The sequence below is a fragment of the Ictidomys tridecemlineatus genome, chromosome X (assembly GCF_052094955.1).
Source record: "Ictidomys tridecemlineatus isolate mIctTri1 chromosome X, mIctTri1.hap1, whole genome shotgun sequence".
Taxonomy (NCBI): Eukaryota; Metazoa; Chordata; class Mammalia; order Rodentia; family Sciuridae; genus Ictidomys; species Ictidomys tridecemlineatus.
The window spans coordinates 67,660,227-67,681,578 of NC_135493.1; the positions used below are offsets into that span (position 1 = coordinate 67,660,227).

Below are 21,352 nucleotides of genomic sequence, written 5' to 3' on the forward strand. Positions count from 1 at the left end.
GTATATATGTGTTTATGTATGGATAGATACATAGATAAAGAATACTCTGTATTTTGTCTTGGGCTCTTATCTCTGGGTATTCTGCCTACATGTATTCATTTAACACCTGCTGATGACTCTCAGTTTACCTCTCTAGAACCTAGCTCTAGACCCATATTTCAAAATGTTCCTGGAGGAAATTCTCTAAATGAATTTATCATGGTGTTCCTCTCCTACACCCTCACGCTAGCTTTTCATCCAAATGAAGCACAGGTTGTTAATAATACAACCACTCTTACATTTCAAATGTGAAACCTATGAATTACCTCAGATCTCTGGGCTTAGCTTCACATATCTAACTGGATACTAAACCCTGAGTATTCTGCCTCTTCAATTTTCCCCAATTTCATTCATTCTTATATTCCCATTTCCTCCTGCTTATTCATGTCCGCAGCATGTCTCACATAACTCTTGTCATAAGCCCCTATAGCAGTAGCTATTTCTCTTAGCCTTTCTCCATTACCATTGTAAATTCATAAATCCATATTAATCTTTCAATGCTTAGCTTCAAATCTATCCCTCCTTACTTCATAACTTTGATGGTTCTCCACTGCCTACTAAAGTAAGCAATAAAAAAGTACAATATTTATTTTTCTTGTTAAACGTCAGAACTGTTGTGTAATGTAAGTATAATCACTCAGATTTTATATATGAAGAAACTGAAGCTTGGAGAGTTTATGTAATATTCCTGGTAGCTTGAAAAAGAATTAATTACATGTCTGCCTCATGGAAATTCCCATATTGTTTCCACCTCACCATTTCTTACCCTGATATTCAAGGATCTGTACTAGGCTGGGCAAGACCATCTTTTAAAGTCCTTCAAAACCTTAAGATTCTGTAATCCCATAATGACCTTGGCAATTTTTCCAGACTTGTTCCCTCCTTTACTTTCAAAGAGCAAAACTCATTTTCCCAAACATAGGGGATATAAAGAGTAGGAGAAGAAAATAATCAAAGAAACCCACCTCTTCTTGGGAACAAGGAGATAAGCCCCAGTTTCTGAAATTGGGAGTGCCCCAAAGGGTAGGGTTAGGATTAATTTATTTTCCAGATTTAATGTATTCCTGAGTTCCCAATGCCAAATTAAGGGTCTGGTGGAAAGAGTGATTGTTAAGGGTGAGGTTTAGCAGACACAGGAATGGAGAGCCTTAGAAAAGAAGGCCCACTTACCAGGTCACATTGGGGCGAGGGAAAGCATCCACTCTTACTCCTATTTTGAGCATCCTTTGCCCAGCTGTCACCTCATAAATGCACCTTCTTTTGCATCTCACATTGAGGAATGATTTTTCTGGAATCAGAAGAGGTATGGTATCAGAGGGATAAAGTAAAACTAAATCTTAACTTTGTTTACTCTTCCTATGAGCAGCCATATTTTTCCAAACCTCAGGGAATAAAATTTGAACTGACAAATGTTGTTGTTTATTAATAAGGACTGGCATTTTAGGTGGGACAATTCTTTGTTGTGAAATACTATGTCTCACTCTATCCCATCAATGCCAGTAGTGATCACCAGTCATTTTGACAAACAAAACATGACCCCTTATATTTCCAATGCCTCCAAGTATAGTACTGCTCCCAAATTGAGAATCATATAATCATGTTGGCCTTTTCCCTTGTGAGATGATTATTTAGACATGTGCAATAAATGATTTCTGACCAATGAGGCAAGAGGGCAAATTAGCTAGGGAATCTCTAGGAAAAGTTGCACAGATTCTTAAAAAGGAACGGAAGTCATCAATTTCCTTCTTTTCCCTCCCTTTAGACACTATCATTGGTATATATTTTCTGAAACTTCAGCAACATGCAGGGTACATTGAAGATAATGAAAGTGGCAGAGTAAAATAATGGAAGGAACCTGGCTTCAGTAGGACATTCATGATCCACTGAATCAAGCATCTGAAGACTCTATTATATAAGATAAATGTCTCTTGATTGTTAAACTACTTTTAATCAGGTAGTTTGCAGCTGAAGACATCCCAGTTTACTAAAGTGGACAAATGGAATCCAAAGCCTGATAAACATAAAGAAAATTATCTTATAAACTCAGCTGTAGGGGTTTAACTGAGCTATAACGGTTAAATTTTTTACTATAGAATAAACTCAGAATGTGACTGTATTTGAATTTGTAAGCATTTGTGTGTAGACAAATATTAGTATTTGTAGGTGAGAATTTTTGTTTGTTGTGGTGCTGGACATTGAACCCATGGCTTATGAATGATAAAATACAGCATACCATTGGGCTGCATGCCCCCTAGGCTCCAATAATTGAGGATTTTGTTCATACCTTCAAATAAGTATTGGAATCTGTGTGTGTGCATTCCAAATAATATTTTTCTGTATAAATGTCCTGGGATGAATATAGCTATTGTTTTGTTTTGTGAGAGAATGTATTATGTACATATATATTTATTAATCACCACTCCATGAACACAAGGTAATTGGGTTAAATAGAGGTTCACTTAATAATTCTTTCTGCTATTCAATTTTTAGCCACATAGATATCAGTAAAAAGAAAAATCAAAGGGAACCCTTAAACATCATTTTAGAGATAGAAAAATTAAACCTAGGGAGGCATAGTAATTATTTTCAAGATCACACATCAAAATAGAAAAGAATATTCAAGACTCTTTATTCTCTATTTGGGACTAAGTACTAGCTAGACAAAAGATAGAAAAACATGTAAGTTATATCACAATATTTTGCAGTATATGTTCCCTGTGACAGGGTAAAGGGACAGATTTCATATAAGCCCTGAAACAGAGGGCTGTAAGCTGGAGAAACCATAACAATGGAAGAGAAAATGCAGGTATTTCTGAATGATTCACCATGTATAGGGGAGAAGAGTAGAATCAAGAGAAAAGTCAAGAATGCAAGGTTTACTTACTGTATACTGTGATGGTAATGTTGGCTTGCAGGGCAGTGTTGTTATTTTCCTGGCAAATATATAAACCCTTGTCTTCCATGGTTATATTCCAGATGGTCAAATTACTATAGCTTTTGTACACAGGGGACCCTTGGTACAAATTCCTTTTAACTTCACAACACCTGGGTGTTGTCTTAGACTGTGGGATGGGAAAGGATGAAAATTTCAATCAAGAGTATTGAGTATTTCTAGATGTTTAAACTATTACAGGGTTTGGGAAGGAAGCCAGAGAAATTAATATAAGGAACTTGTACTTTGCCTACACTTCTGAAAATCATATATATATATATCCACAATATGGTATAGAATAAAATATCAGTCCCTATAAAACATGTTTCTTGAAATTCACATACTACTTATTATTCAGCTTTGTTGATCTGCTAGCACTTAGCCTGGTTCTTGTCCAAGACTAGACTAATTCAGGGAGAGACAGTATGGATAAATACTCTAACATTCTGAAGGAAAGATAGTATACTCACATCTTGCCGGTTGAATACCCAATCCAGTTTGATTCGTCCATTGAATGTGGTCTCTGCCACACACTGCAGGAAAAGGGTGTCTCCCATCAAAAGCCTCTTCTGGTTATATCTGATAGAGATATTTCCTCTCTTGATTTCTAGAAAATAGAGGATATGCCATAATGGTGTTGACAAAACCAGGGGAAAAAGTCTTGATTATAGAGTAGCTCTTAAAAATTTTCAATCCTTCAACCCTTTCTTAGGTGAAAACTGTAGATGCAAAATCATACCACAAGGTCCCATGGTTTAGAAAAGACCAAATACGATTTTATATAAAATATTGCAAGATACTTGGTAGTGGTGGCAAAGGTAATTACGAGTATTTTTTTTCACTGAGCAGCTTCTATAATCCTTAGAAAATTTTTATCTCCAATTTTCAAGCTTCCCCATCAGAAAGTTTTATTTCTCCTACTTATCTAAAGTCATAATGCCCTTTGGTGGCTCATTCTGCATATTTATGTGTTCTCTGAGCAACAGGTCATCCTTGTTAATGGCCCATATCCACATTAATCAAGTAAGCAATAACATAAAATTCCAAGGTGCCTGTTATTTAGCCACAACATGCACCATTATTTCATGGTTTTGCAAGGAAAACCCTGTAAAAGGTAAATATTTATTATAGACATTGCCACCAGAGAAATGGTCTGATATTTATGAGTCATATAAGATTGCAGAAGTTAATCTGGGCTTTATCTATCTATCTATCTATTTATCTATCTATCTATCTGGGTTTTACCTACATATATAGCTATATATCTATCTACTCACATATCTATCTATCTATCTAGATAGATAGAGAAGTATATATTTGTATAATATATGTATATGTATATATGTATACATCCAATATATATTATGTAATATACATATTAAAATAAGACCCTATGATCTTTTTTTAAATATCTATTTTTTAGTTGTAGTTGGACACAACACCTTTATTTTATTTTATTTATTTTTATGTGGTGCTGAGAATTGAAGTAGCCTTGCACATGCTAGGCGAGCACTCCACCAGTGAGCTACAACCCCAGCCCCAAGACCCTAGGATCTTGATTATCATGATTATTAATCTATACAAAAGAAAATTTAGCTGGAGTAAGTTTTATTCAAAAAGGAGGTATTCTCACAAAGCATTATGATTATAATTCCTAATCTAAACACACAAGTCACATACCCAATCGCTGTGGGAGATACAGTGACCTGTGGATCTTTCCATTGACTTCAGCAATGCATTGGAGCATGCTACTGTAGAACTGATAAGAGGGCCGCATCACAGTAAAGCCTTTCCTGGGGTCCCAGTTTTGGCTTGCATAGGTGAATGTGGCAGGGTGCAACTATGGGGAATGAAAGGAAAACAGAAAGACAAAAATGTAAAGATCTCACTAGTATTCAGTGTAACACACATGCCATCTAACCTTAAACACAGAAGAAAAGTGGTCTGTCTTCCCACTTTCCTACCCAAGCTTTCCAAGGTCTGATCCCATGCCCTATAATGAATCCTTTGTTTTCCTCTTACAAAATTAACACATTTCTGGTCAGAGTAGATACTTGACAAACAAAAAAGGAAACCAGTGAACATTTACATAGCACTTACTATTTTTCAAACAAAATATTAGCTCATGTAATTCTCACAAAAAGGTTATGATGTTGCCCCATTTCACAGATGCAGTTCAGAGTAGATACCTTGCCCAATTGATGTTTTGTTATTGCATTGAATATCAAGACTTAGGTCTCTTCTATTGGAGAAGTTTAAAACCAAAATGCCCATTCAGTCTTCTTTTAAAGATAAAAGAACACCAGCTGTCAGTTTCCCAGGTTGCACTTCTACCTATCAAGACGCCCGATATTTATTGATATTCTGTTATGGGCATCCACTTTTGCCTCAGCTATGAACAAGTGCAAAAGACTTCACCATAAGTCTATAAGAAGTTGATTATAAGAAGTCTATGCCTAATATTTTCATTAGTTAAATAAATCGTATTTAATATTTAATCAAGTATATGTTCTGTGTCAAGTACTGTGCCAAGTAATAAGGACCTAGCTTCAAATAGCACAGACTGAATGCCCACTCTCAGCTAGTGTATGTCTAAACAGGCTTGGATTACTAAATTGTATCATTTGTAAATATGAAAATAATACATACTAATTGTGAACATTTTTCAAAAATACTGAAGAAAGTAAAGAAGAAAATAATACTAACCTATAACCCAGAAATAGCTAGGAAACAAATGAAGCATATGTACTTACATTCTCTTTTCTATGTATGTATGCATTTTCACATAGTCACACACTATAAACACAATTTTAATCCTGTGTTTTCCTACTTAACATTATATTAATTAGTATATTCTCATATAACTAAAATTTTTCATTAAATATAAAATTTAATGGCAATATGACATCAAAGGAGTATGATCAAAATCATGAAATCTCTGGAAGTCTTGTGATACAAGGAATAGTTGAAGAAAAAGGAAGATTTTAGCCTGAGAAACTAAAACACTTGAGGAAAGAATATGGTTTGTAGGATTGATGTTTGGATTAGAGAAAGGGGTCAGAATAAGTTTAATTTTTTTCCTAGTATATGAAGAGCTATTATTTGGGAACTTGGACTTTTGAGTATAACTTCAGAAGGTAAAATGTGAACTGATGAGTAAAAATGTCTGAGATGCATGTGTTGGCTTAATAAAAAGATGGTAAACTCTGTCACTGAAATAATTCAAATAGGTGGGATAACTATTTGTCCAGGAGGCAATAAAGAAATTTTGTGTCATATAGGAAATCTCTTTGAACTCTGAGTTTCTGTTTCATAGACTATTGATTTAGTTTTCTTATTCTTCCTAATATGTATATACTCAGAAACTTCTTTTCCTTAACTCTACAATAGGATCATTAAGCTTTACCTAATAACACAAAAATTAAGGTATAAAATATACTATGTTTCTTTTTAGTTTAATTGTAAACAATTAAATTTGAAATTTATTCTTTATTAACTCTTTTTCTATCTTTTCACATTTTTAATGGCTATGATTGGGTCAAATTTGAATTAATTACAATTAGTCACACCAAGTACGCCTTGCTTCCTTTTTTTCTCTTTATTGTGTACATTCTTTTATGTTTCCTTTTTGTTGGGGGGGGTGATACTAGGGATTGAACTCAGGGTCACTTGACCACTGAGCCACATCCCCAGCCCTATTTTGTATTTTATTTAGAGACAGGGTCTCACTGAGTTGCTCAGTGCCTCACCATTGCTGGGGCTGGCTTTTAACCCTTGATCTTCCTGTCTCAGCCTCTCGAGCCACTGGAATTACAGGCATATCTTTCTTTTTAGCAATATTATAATTATTATTCTATACTGATTGTACAAATTAGTGGGTTTTATTTTAGCATTTTTGCACATGCATATATTATGATTTTTAGCAACTTTTAAGTCAAATTTCAAATGTTTAAAAATATTTTTAAAACTACTTTTCAACAAAATCTATTGGGCCCCTTTGAGAATTCCTCAGCACTTTCATCATAATCTAACTGTCTTTTACTACCCAGTTGCTAGGTCCTCAAAGAACCCGGCAACAGAAATAGCATGAACTAAGGAAACTGCAAACAACACATGGAGACGAAAATACAAAATGGCTGAGAAAATAGTTAAAAATCAGTAATGGAGGAGACCCCCAAACCTGGAGTATTTTGCATGCTTCTACAGCAATTTAGAGTTTCAGAGATGTACAAAAAAAAATCAGAGTTAAAAGGAATAACTCTGTGTCCTTATTGTTGTACAACACTGAGGCTTCTCTCAGTGGTAAAAAGTTACTCATTCACTTAATTAAGCCTACAGACCAGTGCATCTCAATGAGAGGGAGTAGGTTCTCCTTACAGGAATTTGGCAATATTTGGAGACATTTTTGGTTGGTGAAACTGAAGGAAGTTGCCATTAGTATCTAGTGGGTAGAAGTAAGGGAAACTAATAAACATCCCTGAATGCACAGGATGCCCCCAGGCAACAAAGAATTATCTGATCCTGAATGTCAACTGAACTGAGGTCAAAAAAGTCTTATTGGATTCTACTTCCAAAATCTCTATTCTGCCACTTCCCTTCTCTGCTCTCCTAAATTAGATCATCATCTACAGTAGACGCTTGGCATTTTGGTTGCATGTGATAGGATCTTCCCCTCGTTATTGTCTTTATTCCTTCTTATAATGTGGCCCACCATCCTCATCCTCACTCCAGAACTATGTACTTTGTGTGGCATATGCATACCATTCCTGCCTCTCTGACCACAGTGAATAGAGTAAAATTAGGGATTAGATTCTAATTAGAGTAACCAGAACCATCTTTGGGATTATTTTCTAACTTGGGTACAGATAGGGAATACTTCTCAGCTTATCTCTAAGAAGAAAGATATAATGAAATATAGGTTAATACATATAATTTGTGAAAACAGATCTGTGATATTAGAGAAAGGAGCTTCAGGTGAATACACTAAACTATATTCTACCCCTTGAAATGCATTTTGCATTTTGCCTAAGCCAATTTGTGTGCATTAGGATTTGATTAAATTTCTGTCATACTTAATCAATAATCCTGAATACTGCTTCATTTTTTCATACTACTTTTTGTGTTCCTTACCAAATTCTTCACTTAATGTGCTTCTACTTGTCATAAGCTCTTCAGTTAAAACTGCCCTAGGCAGTCATTCCCTTTCTCCTTGGCATGCCTATTTTCTCTAGTACATACAGGCCTGGCATTGGGAACTTTCTGTGGTTCTCCTATGGCAATAGATTGCCCAAAGCACATGACCTTTCCCTCTGCTCTGCTATGAAGGTTCCTCATAGTAGCTCCAGAGATGGGTATAACCCATTAGAAACTGAACAGGCTACCTTTAATCTTTTTTGGAGAAGAACATTCTATGGAAGGCCTTTGATATGTCCTGATATAAACAAAGCAGGTATGGGCTCTATTTTGCCAGGAGCTCAATCTATCTCATAAGCTTGCCCATTCTGTCCCCAATTTTGAAACTACTTTCTGTGTTCTATGGTTTTTCCTTAGTTTTATTTATCTTCGTTTTTTTTTGGGGGGGGGTGGAAGGGTACCAGGGATTGAAATCAGGGACATTCCACCTCTAAGCCCATCCCTAGTCCTATTTTGTATTTTATTTAGAGACAGGGTCCTTCTGAGTTGCTTAGTGACTCACCATTGCTAAGGCTGGCTTTGAACTCACGATCCTCCTGCTTCAGCCTCTTGAGCCTCTAGGATTACAGGTGTGAACCACTGCTCCAGGCTCTCTTAGCTTTTATTTCTCAGCCAACCCATTATATCAAGGGAAACCCCATTTCTACCACCCATGGGGGGCATGGGCGGGAGATCAATATGTTGGACTAAATCAAATTGCATTGAATTCTACCTAAAAATAAGTTGTTTTCCTCTTCTATAAAGTTAACTTTAGTTAATCAATTAGTATAGGGAAAACACCCTGTATACACTGTTGGTTTTCTTACTTTTGTTGGAGTTATACTTCAGGAGAAAGGGAACCCTTCAAGCTAGGGATATGGCTCAGTGGTAGAGCACTTATATAGCATATGTATGGCCATGAATTTCATCTCCAGCACTGCAAGGGACAAGGGGGATATTTCTCCCTCCTTCACCTACTGAATAACACTGACACCTAGCAATGAGATGGTAAAAACAAAAATGCAAAACAGCAAAACCAATGTTCCTTGAATAACACTGGTTGTTAGAAGTTCCCAGGGAAGAGTGAGCCGAAGGCCTGAACTGGCTGCTTAGAGAATGAAAGACTTCAATGTGATCATGGGAATTGTGACATTGAGTATACAATGGCCTGCCAAATGACCATATATAGATTATGTATTTTAGATCAGGGAATGTGAAATACATAACCAATACATCAAACATCAGCTCTAATGATCATAATTAAACTGGTATTTTTCACCTGTACTACCTATTGCATTGTATAAAGTATAAATTCACATCTATTCTCTTAACAAATAATCAAAAATTATTATCCAACTTGAACTCCAGGTTTCCTCTTTCATAGCTCAGAATTCTTCTTTGTGGGCTCACAGAATCTGACAGATATTCCTCAATTTCACAGTAGCCAAGCTTTAGGCTGAATGTGTTATTCAGTGGTTTGGGATAGATTCTTTAGCCAGTAGTTCCTTAAATGCCAGTATCATGTTAAATGTTTTTCCCCTAAATACAATAGTATCGTAATAAGCTAACTTGAATTATGGGGACTTTTGATGAGTTATAAAGAAAGTGGTATATTATGGTTCCTGTCTAGGAATCCCCTTTGGATAGAAGGGGGAGATTTCTAGATCCCCTGAAGTTGATTGATCTTAATAAATCTTAGGGGAGATGATAGGTAAGGCCTTAGAAAAGCAAATTCTGGCAGGGCTGGGGTTGTAGCTCAGTGGTAGAGTGCTCACCTAGCATGCATGAGGCACTGGGTTCGATCCTCAGCACCACATAAAAATAAAATAAAGAGGAGTAAATGAAGGTAAAATAAGATTTTTTTTTTAAAAAAGCAAATTCTGGCTATACCTCTACTAATATTCCCAGACAGCTCATGCTATGGAGGTGAACCCATTGTTTAGTATGGTTTAATTTTAGAAAAGGAGACTTGGAATTAGGTCAGTCACTTCCCTATTCCATGCTTCCTTTTGGCATAGGACAGAGACACAGTGGCGCCAAGTCTCGTCAAACATTTGTTTGAAGGGAAAAAAGGAAGCTTGGTGAGTGGACCAGGTCATTCTCCCTGTATATTAGGTGGAGCGAGGATGAGGAAGCCATCCAAGCACGTAGACTCTATCACAAACCCTGTCTTTCCCTCTCCACCCTTCCTGATGGAACACTAACTCCTTCTGGACTGTGTCCTAAAGACATGGGACATCTTCTTTTCCCTTTAGAAAAAGCTAATAGAAAGTCCCAGGGAAGTGTTAGAGGAGCACATGAACTGGGTACTCACAGGAGAAAGGACTTAATTGTGATGATAGAGACTGCTATACTGAGCATATAATGACCTGCTAATGACGTTAGGGACAGATAGGACTTGGAAGAGGAGTACTAACCAATCAAGATAGTGTGCAGTCTACAGGAAGTACCTAATAGACTCCCAAGATTTTATAGAGCCTGTTAAAGTACCTTATTCCCACAAGCTTCATTAGCACCCCATTTATCATATCAGCTGGTGCTGCAAATACACAATGTCCTGGCTACCCAACTCTTAGCCTTCACAGATATATTGCAGTGAAGGGGGATTAGGGAAAATCTTGACTCTCCTTATATGGCAGGAGAGTAAGAAGATCATTGCATGCTACTGTTGGAGGCTCATAGCTTTGTTATTACAGAGAAGTTAGAAGAACCTAGTAGCAGAAGAAGAATGTATCCAGTAGAGGAGTAGATGTATATGCCTGCCCTGAAGGAGACCACGAAGACAATACCTGGACAAGGAATAAAGATATCCAATTTTTACTTTTGGCTATGACCTTCTAAAATATGGACTTTGAGCAAGTTCTTTCTTTTTTCTAGGCCAAGGGTCCCTCATATGTAAAATGGAAATAATAAAGCAAGCTCCATTTACCTCAAAGGGTAGCTAACTGAGCAGCTCAAAGAAGATGAAATACATAAATGTGTTTTTAAAATTGTAGCAGTGTTATGCAACTATGAATGCTGAGAACTTCAGGAATGTTAAGGTGATCCATCAGGGATAAAATACCCCATTCATAACCAATATTGATTTGACTGATGAAGCTACATCTCTAAATTACCCCTTCGTCTCTTGTACTCCTCATGTGTCCCACACCAAATTTTCCAGTATTTTCTTTCTGTTTAAGAAAGACATGTATTTACTCAGACAATAAAATTTTAGCTTTACTTCTTGTTTATAAAAAACTCCATGAAGGAGTTGGAGTTGTGGCTCAGAAGAATAGCACTCGCGTAGCATGTGTGAGAAATTGGGTTCAATTTTTAGAACTACACACAAATACTCAAACCTTAGAGCTCTGGACAAACTTTATATGAAGTTTTCACAGGTCCTTAGACATCTAGAGTTAATCAAATTCAAGAAAGAAACACATTTCTTCTAGAAAATGGTTCTGGCTTCTGGGAAGGGGAGACCTTTCTAGAATGGCCTAAAATATAGACTGAGTACAATAGATGATTACTCAGGAGCATCATAGTAACTATTTACTTCCCTCTAGTTTGTGCAATCCTCTTGTGAAAGCACTAATTCAAGGCAAAATAGTAGCATATCTATTTTTTATGTTCCACTCCTAAAAGGTAGACATGACACAGTTAGGGCCAGTACTAAACATGAAAATTAAAAATTCTCCCCAAGTATCTTTATACTTCCTACACTAGAAAGTGGCAAGCCCCTGAGACCCTGACAATGCAACTTACCAGTTGAAGCTTAACATCAACATCAGGGGAAGTGACCCGGCACGGTACAAGTATCTCTTCAGTGTCAGTAAACACAGTGATAACAAGAGGTATATTGTCGTAGGCCTGCACAAAGGTCTGGTTGTCATCTGCAGGGGTGAGAAATCATACTACAAATGGAATTGTCATCAGGATAAGATTTCCTAGGTTCCTTGTATATAAATTTCATTATAACTACTTTTTTTCTATATGGGGGAAAAAGGCTTAGAATATTAAAAGAACTCAGTAAAGAACACAGCCCAAACTTGAACTGAGATCTTGCACCTCCCATCCAAGATTTTCTGCACAAAGGCCAGGAAAGAATACAAGTCTACTCATAAAGATCTAAGAGAAAACCATTATAGTGGTCTTAATTTCAATCTATTGGGCTACTTGGAAGAAGTAAAATCTCTCATCTACCTCATGGGCCTTCTGGCATATATCTAAAATTCCTAATTCTTTTCCATGTGAAGTGTTTTAAAGTCATATGGGTTCTCTGGCACTTGAGCCAAAATGCATAGTAATTAATAGATTAGGCATATGATGTTTATCTGGAAAAGATAATAATTTATTTAAATATTTTGTGCCAAGTAAAATTATTATTAATCTTTAATAAATGAAGATGTATTAAAATGAGCATGAATGTGCTCATTTCACCCACTTTGCCTTCCCATAGGACTCAGACTCAGTTTGAGTGGGTACACACTCTGTAAGTATTTCTCATGTGGTAAAAACATATAATGTCGATATGAGAACATATGATACTTCAAAAAAATGAGCCTTCAGCCATGGATCTTAAAAAAATGGTTTTGGTTGCCTGTATTCCTACCATTTCAGTTTTACCCCTGTAGATGGACCTGATATGAGGCATTTTTATTCTGTACTAAATCATTCCTTAAGATGTCCTTGAAAGTATTTTATAAATAGAAAATTTTGCAAAAGACAAATTAAAGATTTCCTTATTCTTGACAGAAAGGACTTATTTCCACAATATAAAGATTCTTTATGGCATACCCAGAGTCAAAATCATAATGGATGGATAAAAAATAAGTCATTTCCTCCAACATCAATAACAAAATAATTGTGTCCACCCTAACCACTAGAGTGGCTAGGTAGTAGATTGCTAGCCAGAGCTACCAAGCAAGAGAAAGAAATTAAAGGAACACAAAATAGGAAAAGAAGAGGACAAGTTGTCTCTGTTTGCTGATAATAAGACCTACGAAGATGGAAAGACCTCCCATACTCTTGGGTAGACTGAATTTGGTGAAAATGGCCATATTACCAAAAGTAATACATAGACTCAATGCAATCTGCATCAAAATACCAATGGCATTTTTCCCACAACTAGAAAAAATAGTCCAAAAATTCCTATTTAGGAATAAAAGACCAAAAACAGACAAAGCAATACTGGGCAATAACAGTGTTCCTGTTGGTACCACAATACCTGATCTCAAATTATACTACAGAGATATAGTAACAAAACCAGCATAGCATTAGCATAGAAATAGGCATGAAGAACAATGAAATAGAAGACACAGAGACAAATCCACATAGAAAGAGTTGTATGATCATTGATAAAAGTACAAAAAGCATGTTGAAGAAAATCTAGCCCTTTTAACAAATGGTGCTAGGAAAACTGGATACACATATTTTTTTAAAAAAAAAAACTAAATCCAATCTCTCATCCCAAAGAAAAATCAACTCAAATTGGATCAAAGACCTAGGAATGAGACCCAAATCACTGCAACTGCTAGAAGAAAATATAGGGTGAACACTCCAACATATCCCTACAGGCACCAACTTCCTTAAAAAGACTCTTAAAGCTCAAGAGATAAAACAAAGACTGAACAAGTGGACATCAAATTAAAAAGCTTCTGCATAGCAAAAGAAAAAAGAACATGAAGAGAGAAGCTACAAAATGGGAGAAAAACTTTGCCAGATACTGTTTTGACAGGAGATTAATATCCAGAATATGTATAGAACTCAAAACAACTTATACTCATTTCAATTGAGGCAATAAAGGGCATTTAATAAAATTCAACATCTATTCATGATAAAAGCATTGAACAATGAAGACAATACAAAGAATGCCTCTCAACATAATAAAGACCATTTATAATAAGCAAATAGCTAACATTATATTGAATGGGGAAATGCTAAATGCTTTCACTTTAAGATTGGCAATAAGACAAGGATGCCCAATTCATCACTTTTATTCCCTAAAATCCTACTTACACAAATAAGTCAAGATAAAGAAAAAAGTAATGCCCAAATTTGAAAAGAAATCAAACCACTACTATGTGCAGATGACCATCTTATATATAGAAAACCCTCAAAACTACACCAAAAAAAACAATGAGAACTAATGAATAAATTCAACAAAGTTACAGGATACAAAATAATATCCAAAGTCAGTATAGTCGCTACATGTCAATGTCAAATTTTCTAAAAGATAAATCAAGAAAGCAATTCCATTAAGAACATGTACAAATAGAAATAAATAAAACACCCAGGAATTAATTCAATCCAAAGGGGTGAAAAATCTCTACAATTAAATTTATGAAACATTCACAAAAGTGATGATAATACCCCAAATTGGAAAGACAGTTCTTCTTCATGTATTAGAATAATCAATATTGCCAAAATGTTCATACCAATCAATCAGATTTACAAATTTAAGGCAATGTCTATCAAAATACTAACGACACTCTTCATAAAACTAGAAAAGTCAAATCTAAAAATTTTATGAAACTGCAAAAAAGGCCAAATAGCCCAAGTCATTTTCAGTAAAAAGAACAAAGCAGGAGTCATTATACTACCAAATATCAAAGCATACTACAAAGCAGTAGTAATGAAATGATATGGTATGGCATAAAAACAGACATATAAAAATGGAACAAAATAGACAGCCTAGAATTAAATTTACACATCTACAGACAATTGATTTTTGACGAAGATCTCAGAAAACACACTGGATTGAGGATGGCATTTTCAACAAAAGGTTTTGGGAAAAATAAGATAGACCCACTATATCTCACCACTTAAAAAGATAAACTCAAAATGGACTAAATATTTAAAGGCTTAAATGTAAGTCCCAAACTTATGAAACTACTAGAAGAAAACAGATGGAAAATATTTACAGAATATGGGTTTACTTCTAGGATCTTTATTCTGTTCCACTGTTCCATGTGTCTGTTTATATCTAATACAATGCTTTTGCTTGAATAAGATTTCAAAAGTGCAGTAAATAAAATCATAGATAGACCAATAAGATTAAATAAACTTAAAAATACTCTACACATCAAAGGAACCAATCAACAGAGGGTGGGGACAACCTGTGTTATGGGAAGATATTATCAATATATACATTTAATAAAGGTTGGTACCCAGAATATACAAGAAACTCCAAAAATCTATAACAAAAAAATGAACAAATTTAACAATGGAAAATAAATCTCACATTACCTCTCTCTCTAAAAAAAAAAAAACATTCAAATAGTCAATAGGTACATGAAAAATATGTTCAAAATCATTAATCATCAGCGAAAGTCAAATCAAACTCAAAATAAGATATCCCATCCCAATAAGAATGAGTAATATAAAAAAAAAGAATAAAAGTAACAAGTGCTGGCAAGGATGTAGAGCAAAAGAAACACACAGTGTTGGTAGGGATATAACTTAGTATAGCCATTTTAGAAAACAGTATGGAAGTTCTTCAAAAATTAAAAACAGAACTACCATAATATTCAGCAATCCCACTAAATGAGTATATATACAAAGAAAATAAGATCAGTATGTTGAAGAGACATCTGCATTCCCACATACATTGATTCATTATTTTCAATCTCCAAGAAATGGAAACAACTTAAGTTCCAATCAACTGAGAAATGGTTAGAAATGTGGTACATATGCACAATTGAATACTGTTCCACAAAAAAAAATATTAAGCACTTTCATTTACAACAATATGGATGGAACTGGAGATTATTATATGAAGATAAATAAGTTAGAAATAAAAGGACAAGTACCACATGATCTCAACCATAGGTGAAATGTATGAAATCTTATAAAAGTTGTGAATAAAATGGTAGTTACCAAAAGCCAGCAAAAGTGTGTGTGTTTTACTGAGTACTGATAAATGGTTACTAAGATTCATTTAGATGGGATCAGGAAGCTCTGGAGTAATATTGTATAGTATGGTAATGACAGATGACATTATGTCCTATGAAGTCCAAAAAGCTAGATGAAAGGGTTGTGACAGTTTACACCACATGGAATTGATAAATGTTTTGGAAGATAAATATATTTAACTTTATTTAATGACAGTGATATTGACATAATAACAAAAATGAAGACCAGTGGAATAGAATAGAAGACAGAAACAAATACATCATCTGATCCTTAACAAAGTGCCAAAAGTAGTCGGGCATGGTGGCACAAGCCTGTAATCCCAGCAGCTTGGGAGGCTGAGGCAGAAGGATTGTGAGTTCAAAGCCAGCTTCAGCAATGTAACAAGGCTGCTAAGCAACTCAGTGTGACCCTGTCTCTAAATATTTTTTTTTAAAAAAGCTCAGTGCTTAAGTATCCCTGGGTACAAAAAGAAAGTATCAAAAATATATGTTGAAGAAAACAGAGACTTTTGAACAAATGGTGGTAGGAAACTGGATAGCTCTTTCTAGAAGAGTGAACCTGGAATGCCATTACCCTACAAAAAAAAAAAATGTTAAGCCAAAGGGCATCAAACAGTTACGAATCAAGAGTAGAAACTGTTCAAGTGATATGAAAAAAAAAAAATGGCAGGAATGGAACTGAAGCCAGAATTAGACAGGCAGACAGTATAGATAGGTAAATCATGTCAGGTCAGATCAAGGAGGCCAATTTTGAGTGAGTCTGGGAAGTTGGAGACTGTCTCCAGAGGGATTGAAATATTATTTCCTTCAGAGCCCTTCCTCCACACTTATCAAGAATTTCCCCCTGCTCTAACCTATTGCTAAGGTAATCTGTCCCAGGAATTGCCCCCTCCTACAGGGAGCTATAAAGTTGATAATATGTACTGGGCTACTCCATTCAGCCCTTCCCCCTTCAGCCCACCAGTTTCTCACCTCTTGGCCATCCCATTGGGCCTAGTCAGGTACTCAGGAAGGAGAAAGAAAAGGAGAAGAGGGCAGAAGAACAAAGGAAGCCTAGGACATATAAAAAAGGGCAGAACATCTTGCTTCTTGAGATATCTGGATACCAGCTATGGCCCCCTTCTCCCTCCTGGAAGAAGTCTATGTTACCCATTTTTAAATAAACCCTGCTTTATTTGCTTGTCTTGGTGTGATTCTCTAATGTTCAAACTTCAACATGTGAGGGAGCAGAACTCATCACCGATAAACGGTGGTATCAGAACCATATAAGACCCATCTCTTTCAGTCCTTGCTATTTACCCCCAAAACTACAGCAGATACACACATACGCACACATACACCACCCACACACACACACAATGGAGTTCTACACAGTAATAGAGAAGAATGAAATTATGTAATTTACTCCTAAATAGATGGAAGTGTAGATTATCATGATAAGTGAAATAAGCAAGACACAGAAAGTCAAGGGTTAGAAGATTTCTTTCACATGTGGAAGCTAGAAATAAAAAAAGAATAAAAATGGGGAATCTCTTAAAAATGGAAAGGAGATAAGTAGAGGAGAGTTAGGGGATCAAAGGTTAAGGCGGGAAGGGAGGGAAATGGGAAAAACTAAGGAATGAAATTGAATTATGCTACAGCATGTATTAATATGTCACAAGGGATCCCACTTTTAGGTATTATTATGATGAGTGAACAAATATATATGTGTGTATATGTATTTATACATATGTATGCATACATATACATGTTCATATATATATATATATATCAGAGGAGGGGAGAGAAAGGAAAGTACTAGGGAATGAACTAGAACAAATCATGTTGTGTGAATAAATGAATGTCACACTGAAGTCCACCACTTTATAAAAATCTATTTATTACCATATTATAGTGATTAGCACATTATAGTGACTACTATAATGTGCTAATAAATAGATTTTTAAAACATTATGAGGTACTTATATACATAACACATGCTATGGAGTATTATTCAGCCTTAAAATGTGAGGAGATCCTGCCATTTGCAAAACCATGGATGAATCTGTACAATACTCTGCTAAATGAAATAAGCAAGACAAAAAAAATAATAACTGCTGCAGGGGCTGGAGTTGTAGCAGCTCAGTGGAAGAGCCCTTGCCTAGCATGTGTGAAGCACTGGGTTTGATTATCAGCACCACATATAAAAAATAAAATAAGGGTCTATCAACAACTAAAAATATTTTTGAATAAATATGCTACGTGATTTCACTCAAATGTGAAACCTAAAACATCAAATACACAGAAATATTAAGTTGCATGGTGATTATCAATGGCAAAGGGGTGATGGGGAATGTAGAGGTTTTGGTCAACATTTATAAGGTTATGAATATGTCTAGAGACCTGATGTATATATATTTAATAATATTTAATAATACATTGTTGTATAGTTGAATTTTGCTAATAAGTAGATTCCTGGTCCTCTAAACATTAAAGAAAAGAAAATTATATGAGAAGGTGGATATGTTAATCTGCTTTATTGTGGTAATCATTTCACTATGTGTGCAAATATAAAGACATCAGGTTATATACCTCAAATATATATGACTTAAAATGACATGCATGGTCTGCAACATGGCTTCCATAATATTTCTATTGTACAGCATTGCCCTAAAATATCTGATTCAGAGCACAACCTCCCACAAATGGGTATACACAGGTCAGATGAAAGTAAATGTAATTCCCCTCTACTCCTACATTACACCTCTTCTATCTATACCATATGCACATTAAAGAGGCACTAACATAACACTGTCAAATATACCATAGTCCAGAGAAGTTATTCCTTATGATTTCAGTCCATAGTATTCATTTGTTCAATGAACACTTATTGAACATCTACTTCATACATGGTTACAGGTGCTAAGTACAGCATGTTGAATAAGACAGACAAAAATCACCACTGTGGATTATGAAGAACAGCAGTGGAGACAAACAAAAACTAAGTTTATATATATATATATATATATATATATATATATATATATATAAAATGTCAGAGAGTGGGACATATGAATAAAGTAGAAATAAAGAGTATAGAGTTTCAATTCTAAATAAGGTGGTCAAAGGAGGTCTCATTGGGAAGGAAATGTTTATGAAAGAGTTGAAAGGGAACAGGGAGTGATCTTGGGGGCTACCAGTGGGAAGAGTAGTCCAGGTAGCATAATCATCCAGGTGCCATTGCCTGGTGCATTTGAAAAATGAACAGGATGGCTGGTGCTGTAGCTCAATGGTATAGCACTTGCCTGGCACATGTGAGGTACTGGATTTCGATCCTCAACACCACATAAAAATAAATAAATAAAATAAAGGTATGGTGTTCATCCACATCTAAAAATATTTTAAAAATAAATAAAAATGAACAGGACACAAGGAGTTAGAGCAATGAGAATATAGAAAAGATTAATAGGAGATGAATAAAGTCATAAGTGTAACAAAAACCTAGGTCATATCATGATTTACAGGCCATTGTAAATACTTGAGATTTACTTTGAGTGAGAAGGAGCATCATTTTTGTTTCTGAGCAAGAAGATAGATGCAACAAGATTTATCCTTTTAAATATCATTCTTTGCTCAACACTGAAAATATATACTATACTGAAGTGTACACTTAAAATATTGACAGTGACTTTTTATGTATTTTACAACAATTAAAAAATAGTTCACTCTGGATGCTAAGTTGAGAGGAAACTATCTTGGCTTAGGTACAGAAGCAACCAAAAGATTTTGGCAGTCCCCAGGTTAATACAATTGTGGCTCAGGCTGGTGCTGTAGCTCAATGGTAGAGCACTTGCCTGGCACATGTGAGGTACTGGGTTTTGATCCTCAACACCACATAAAAATAAATAAATGGTAGCAGCTTTTATAGGCAGAGGAAATGAGTTTTATGATACACCTTCAAAGCAGAGCCAACAAGCTTATATGTGTGCTTGCTGTGTTCTGATTGTATAAGCCTTCAACTGTATAGATCTTCTAACTCATCCATGTGGGGCTTTTAAAATAAGAGTATGAAATAAACCTCAAGTGCCAGGATCTTCACAAGTCAGAGTTTAAATGCTGGTATTTTATACTCAAGAAAAAAGGGAAACCAAAGTAGGGAATATAATTGCCCACACCAAATAGTAATAGAGCCAACATAAGAACCCAGGTGCTCTAGGTTTGAGCATGAGAATACAGAATACTATTTCTACTACCTTCTTTTTCCTTTTTGCTTTCATGATCACATGGTCAAGAGTGTTGAGATAATCAAAGGAAAATACTGAATGAAGATGGATGTTGTTTCTGACAATAAGGGAAATGGATTTTGAAGGAGAATATAAAATATATTTGCTAAATAGAAGCATGAGTGCCTTTCCAAAAGAGTCCATGCTTGCATGCAACATACTAAATTCATTTAAGAGCAATGAATGAAGAAACAACCCAGTATCATGGTTTATAACTTTTCAAAATCCATCTTGAAAAATATCTCATTCTCTCTCAAGATTACCTAGGCCCACTACTAAGGAGGTAATGCATTTTCAGTAAGGATCTGCATTATTTCCAGCTTCAAGTCCCATGTAGGTGTGGAAGGCTATGATATAGTTTCCAAATGACTGTGGTTTTCAGCCTTCCTCATTTCCATATATATCTTGAAATTTCAAACCCTTCCAAACAGGAGTAGAATGAGTATTACTTGCTTAGGAGTGTTATCAGATGAAGTTAGCTGAATGCCTGATGGAGTTGGAAAGAGGTCTGGATTACTAAATTTGGATAAGGAGACCCAGATGAAAGGGGTCATCTAACCAGAAGAGGTCAGAGCATTCTTCCATTTCTCATTCCAGAAGCTAATGAAATTTCCACAGAATTGAACTCATTTATTAGTGAAAAGTATAACTGTAGAATGGATTCTGGTATTATTTATTATCTCGAAAATGTCTTGGGACTGCTATACAAGCCCTAATACTCCTCATCCCAAATCTTCTTCTCCCCATATCTTCCCACATCAGCTATTTTCATTCATTCACTTTGTCCGAAGCAGGTCTCCCAAACGTCTTTGTATATTTTCTAACATTGTTCCCTTTCCTATAAATCTAAAACCATTACAGTCCTATCCACACTAAGATCACAAACTCATACATTTTGTCTTTAAAATGTTTTTGCTTCATTGAGGTATAATTGCCAATTAATAATTATGTGCATAAATATATATACAACTGTGTATAAATATGTATAATTATACATGCATATATTTGTGTGTGTGCGCATGCACACACACACTCAAACATCTGCATCTGCC

The 21,352-nt window shown here is 35.3% G+C and overlaps 1 protein-coding gene across 5 annotated transcripts in view; it reads right to left on the minus strand.

Annotated features, from left to right (window-relative positions):
- The window catches only part of LOC101955809 (vascular endothelial growth factor receptor kdr-like), a 291,669-nt gene that overhangs the window by 198,211 nt on the left and 72,106 nt on the right, over positions 1–21,352 (minus strand). For all 5 annotated transcript variants that reach the window (XM_078034616.1, XM_078034613.1, XM_078034614.1 and 2 more), the window contains 5 exons: positions 11,891–12,018; positions 4,652–4,811; positions 3,442–3,578; positions 2,924–3,101; positions 1,210–1,327 (listed from right to left, as the gene is read on the minus strand). In XM_078034616.1, the coding sequence (XP_077890742.1) occupies positions 1,210–1,327; positions 2,924–3,101; positions 3,442–3,578; positions 4,652–4,811; positions 11,891–12,018 (721 nt within the window). The remainder of the gene's footprint in view (positions 1–1,209; positions 1,328–2,923; positions 3,102–3,441; positions 3,579–4,651; positions 4,812–11,890; positions 12,019–21,352) is intronic.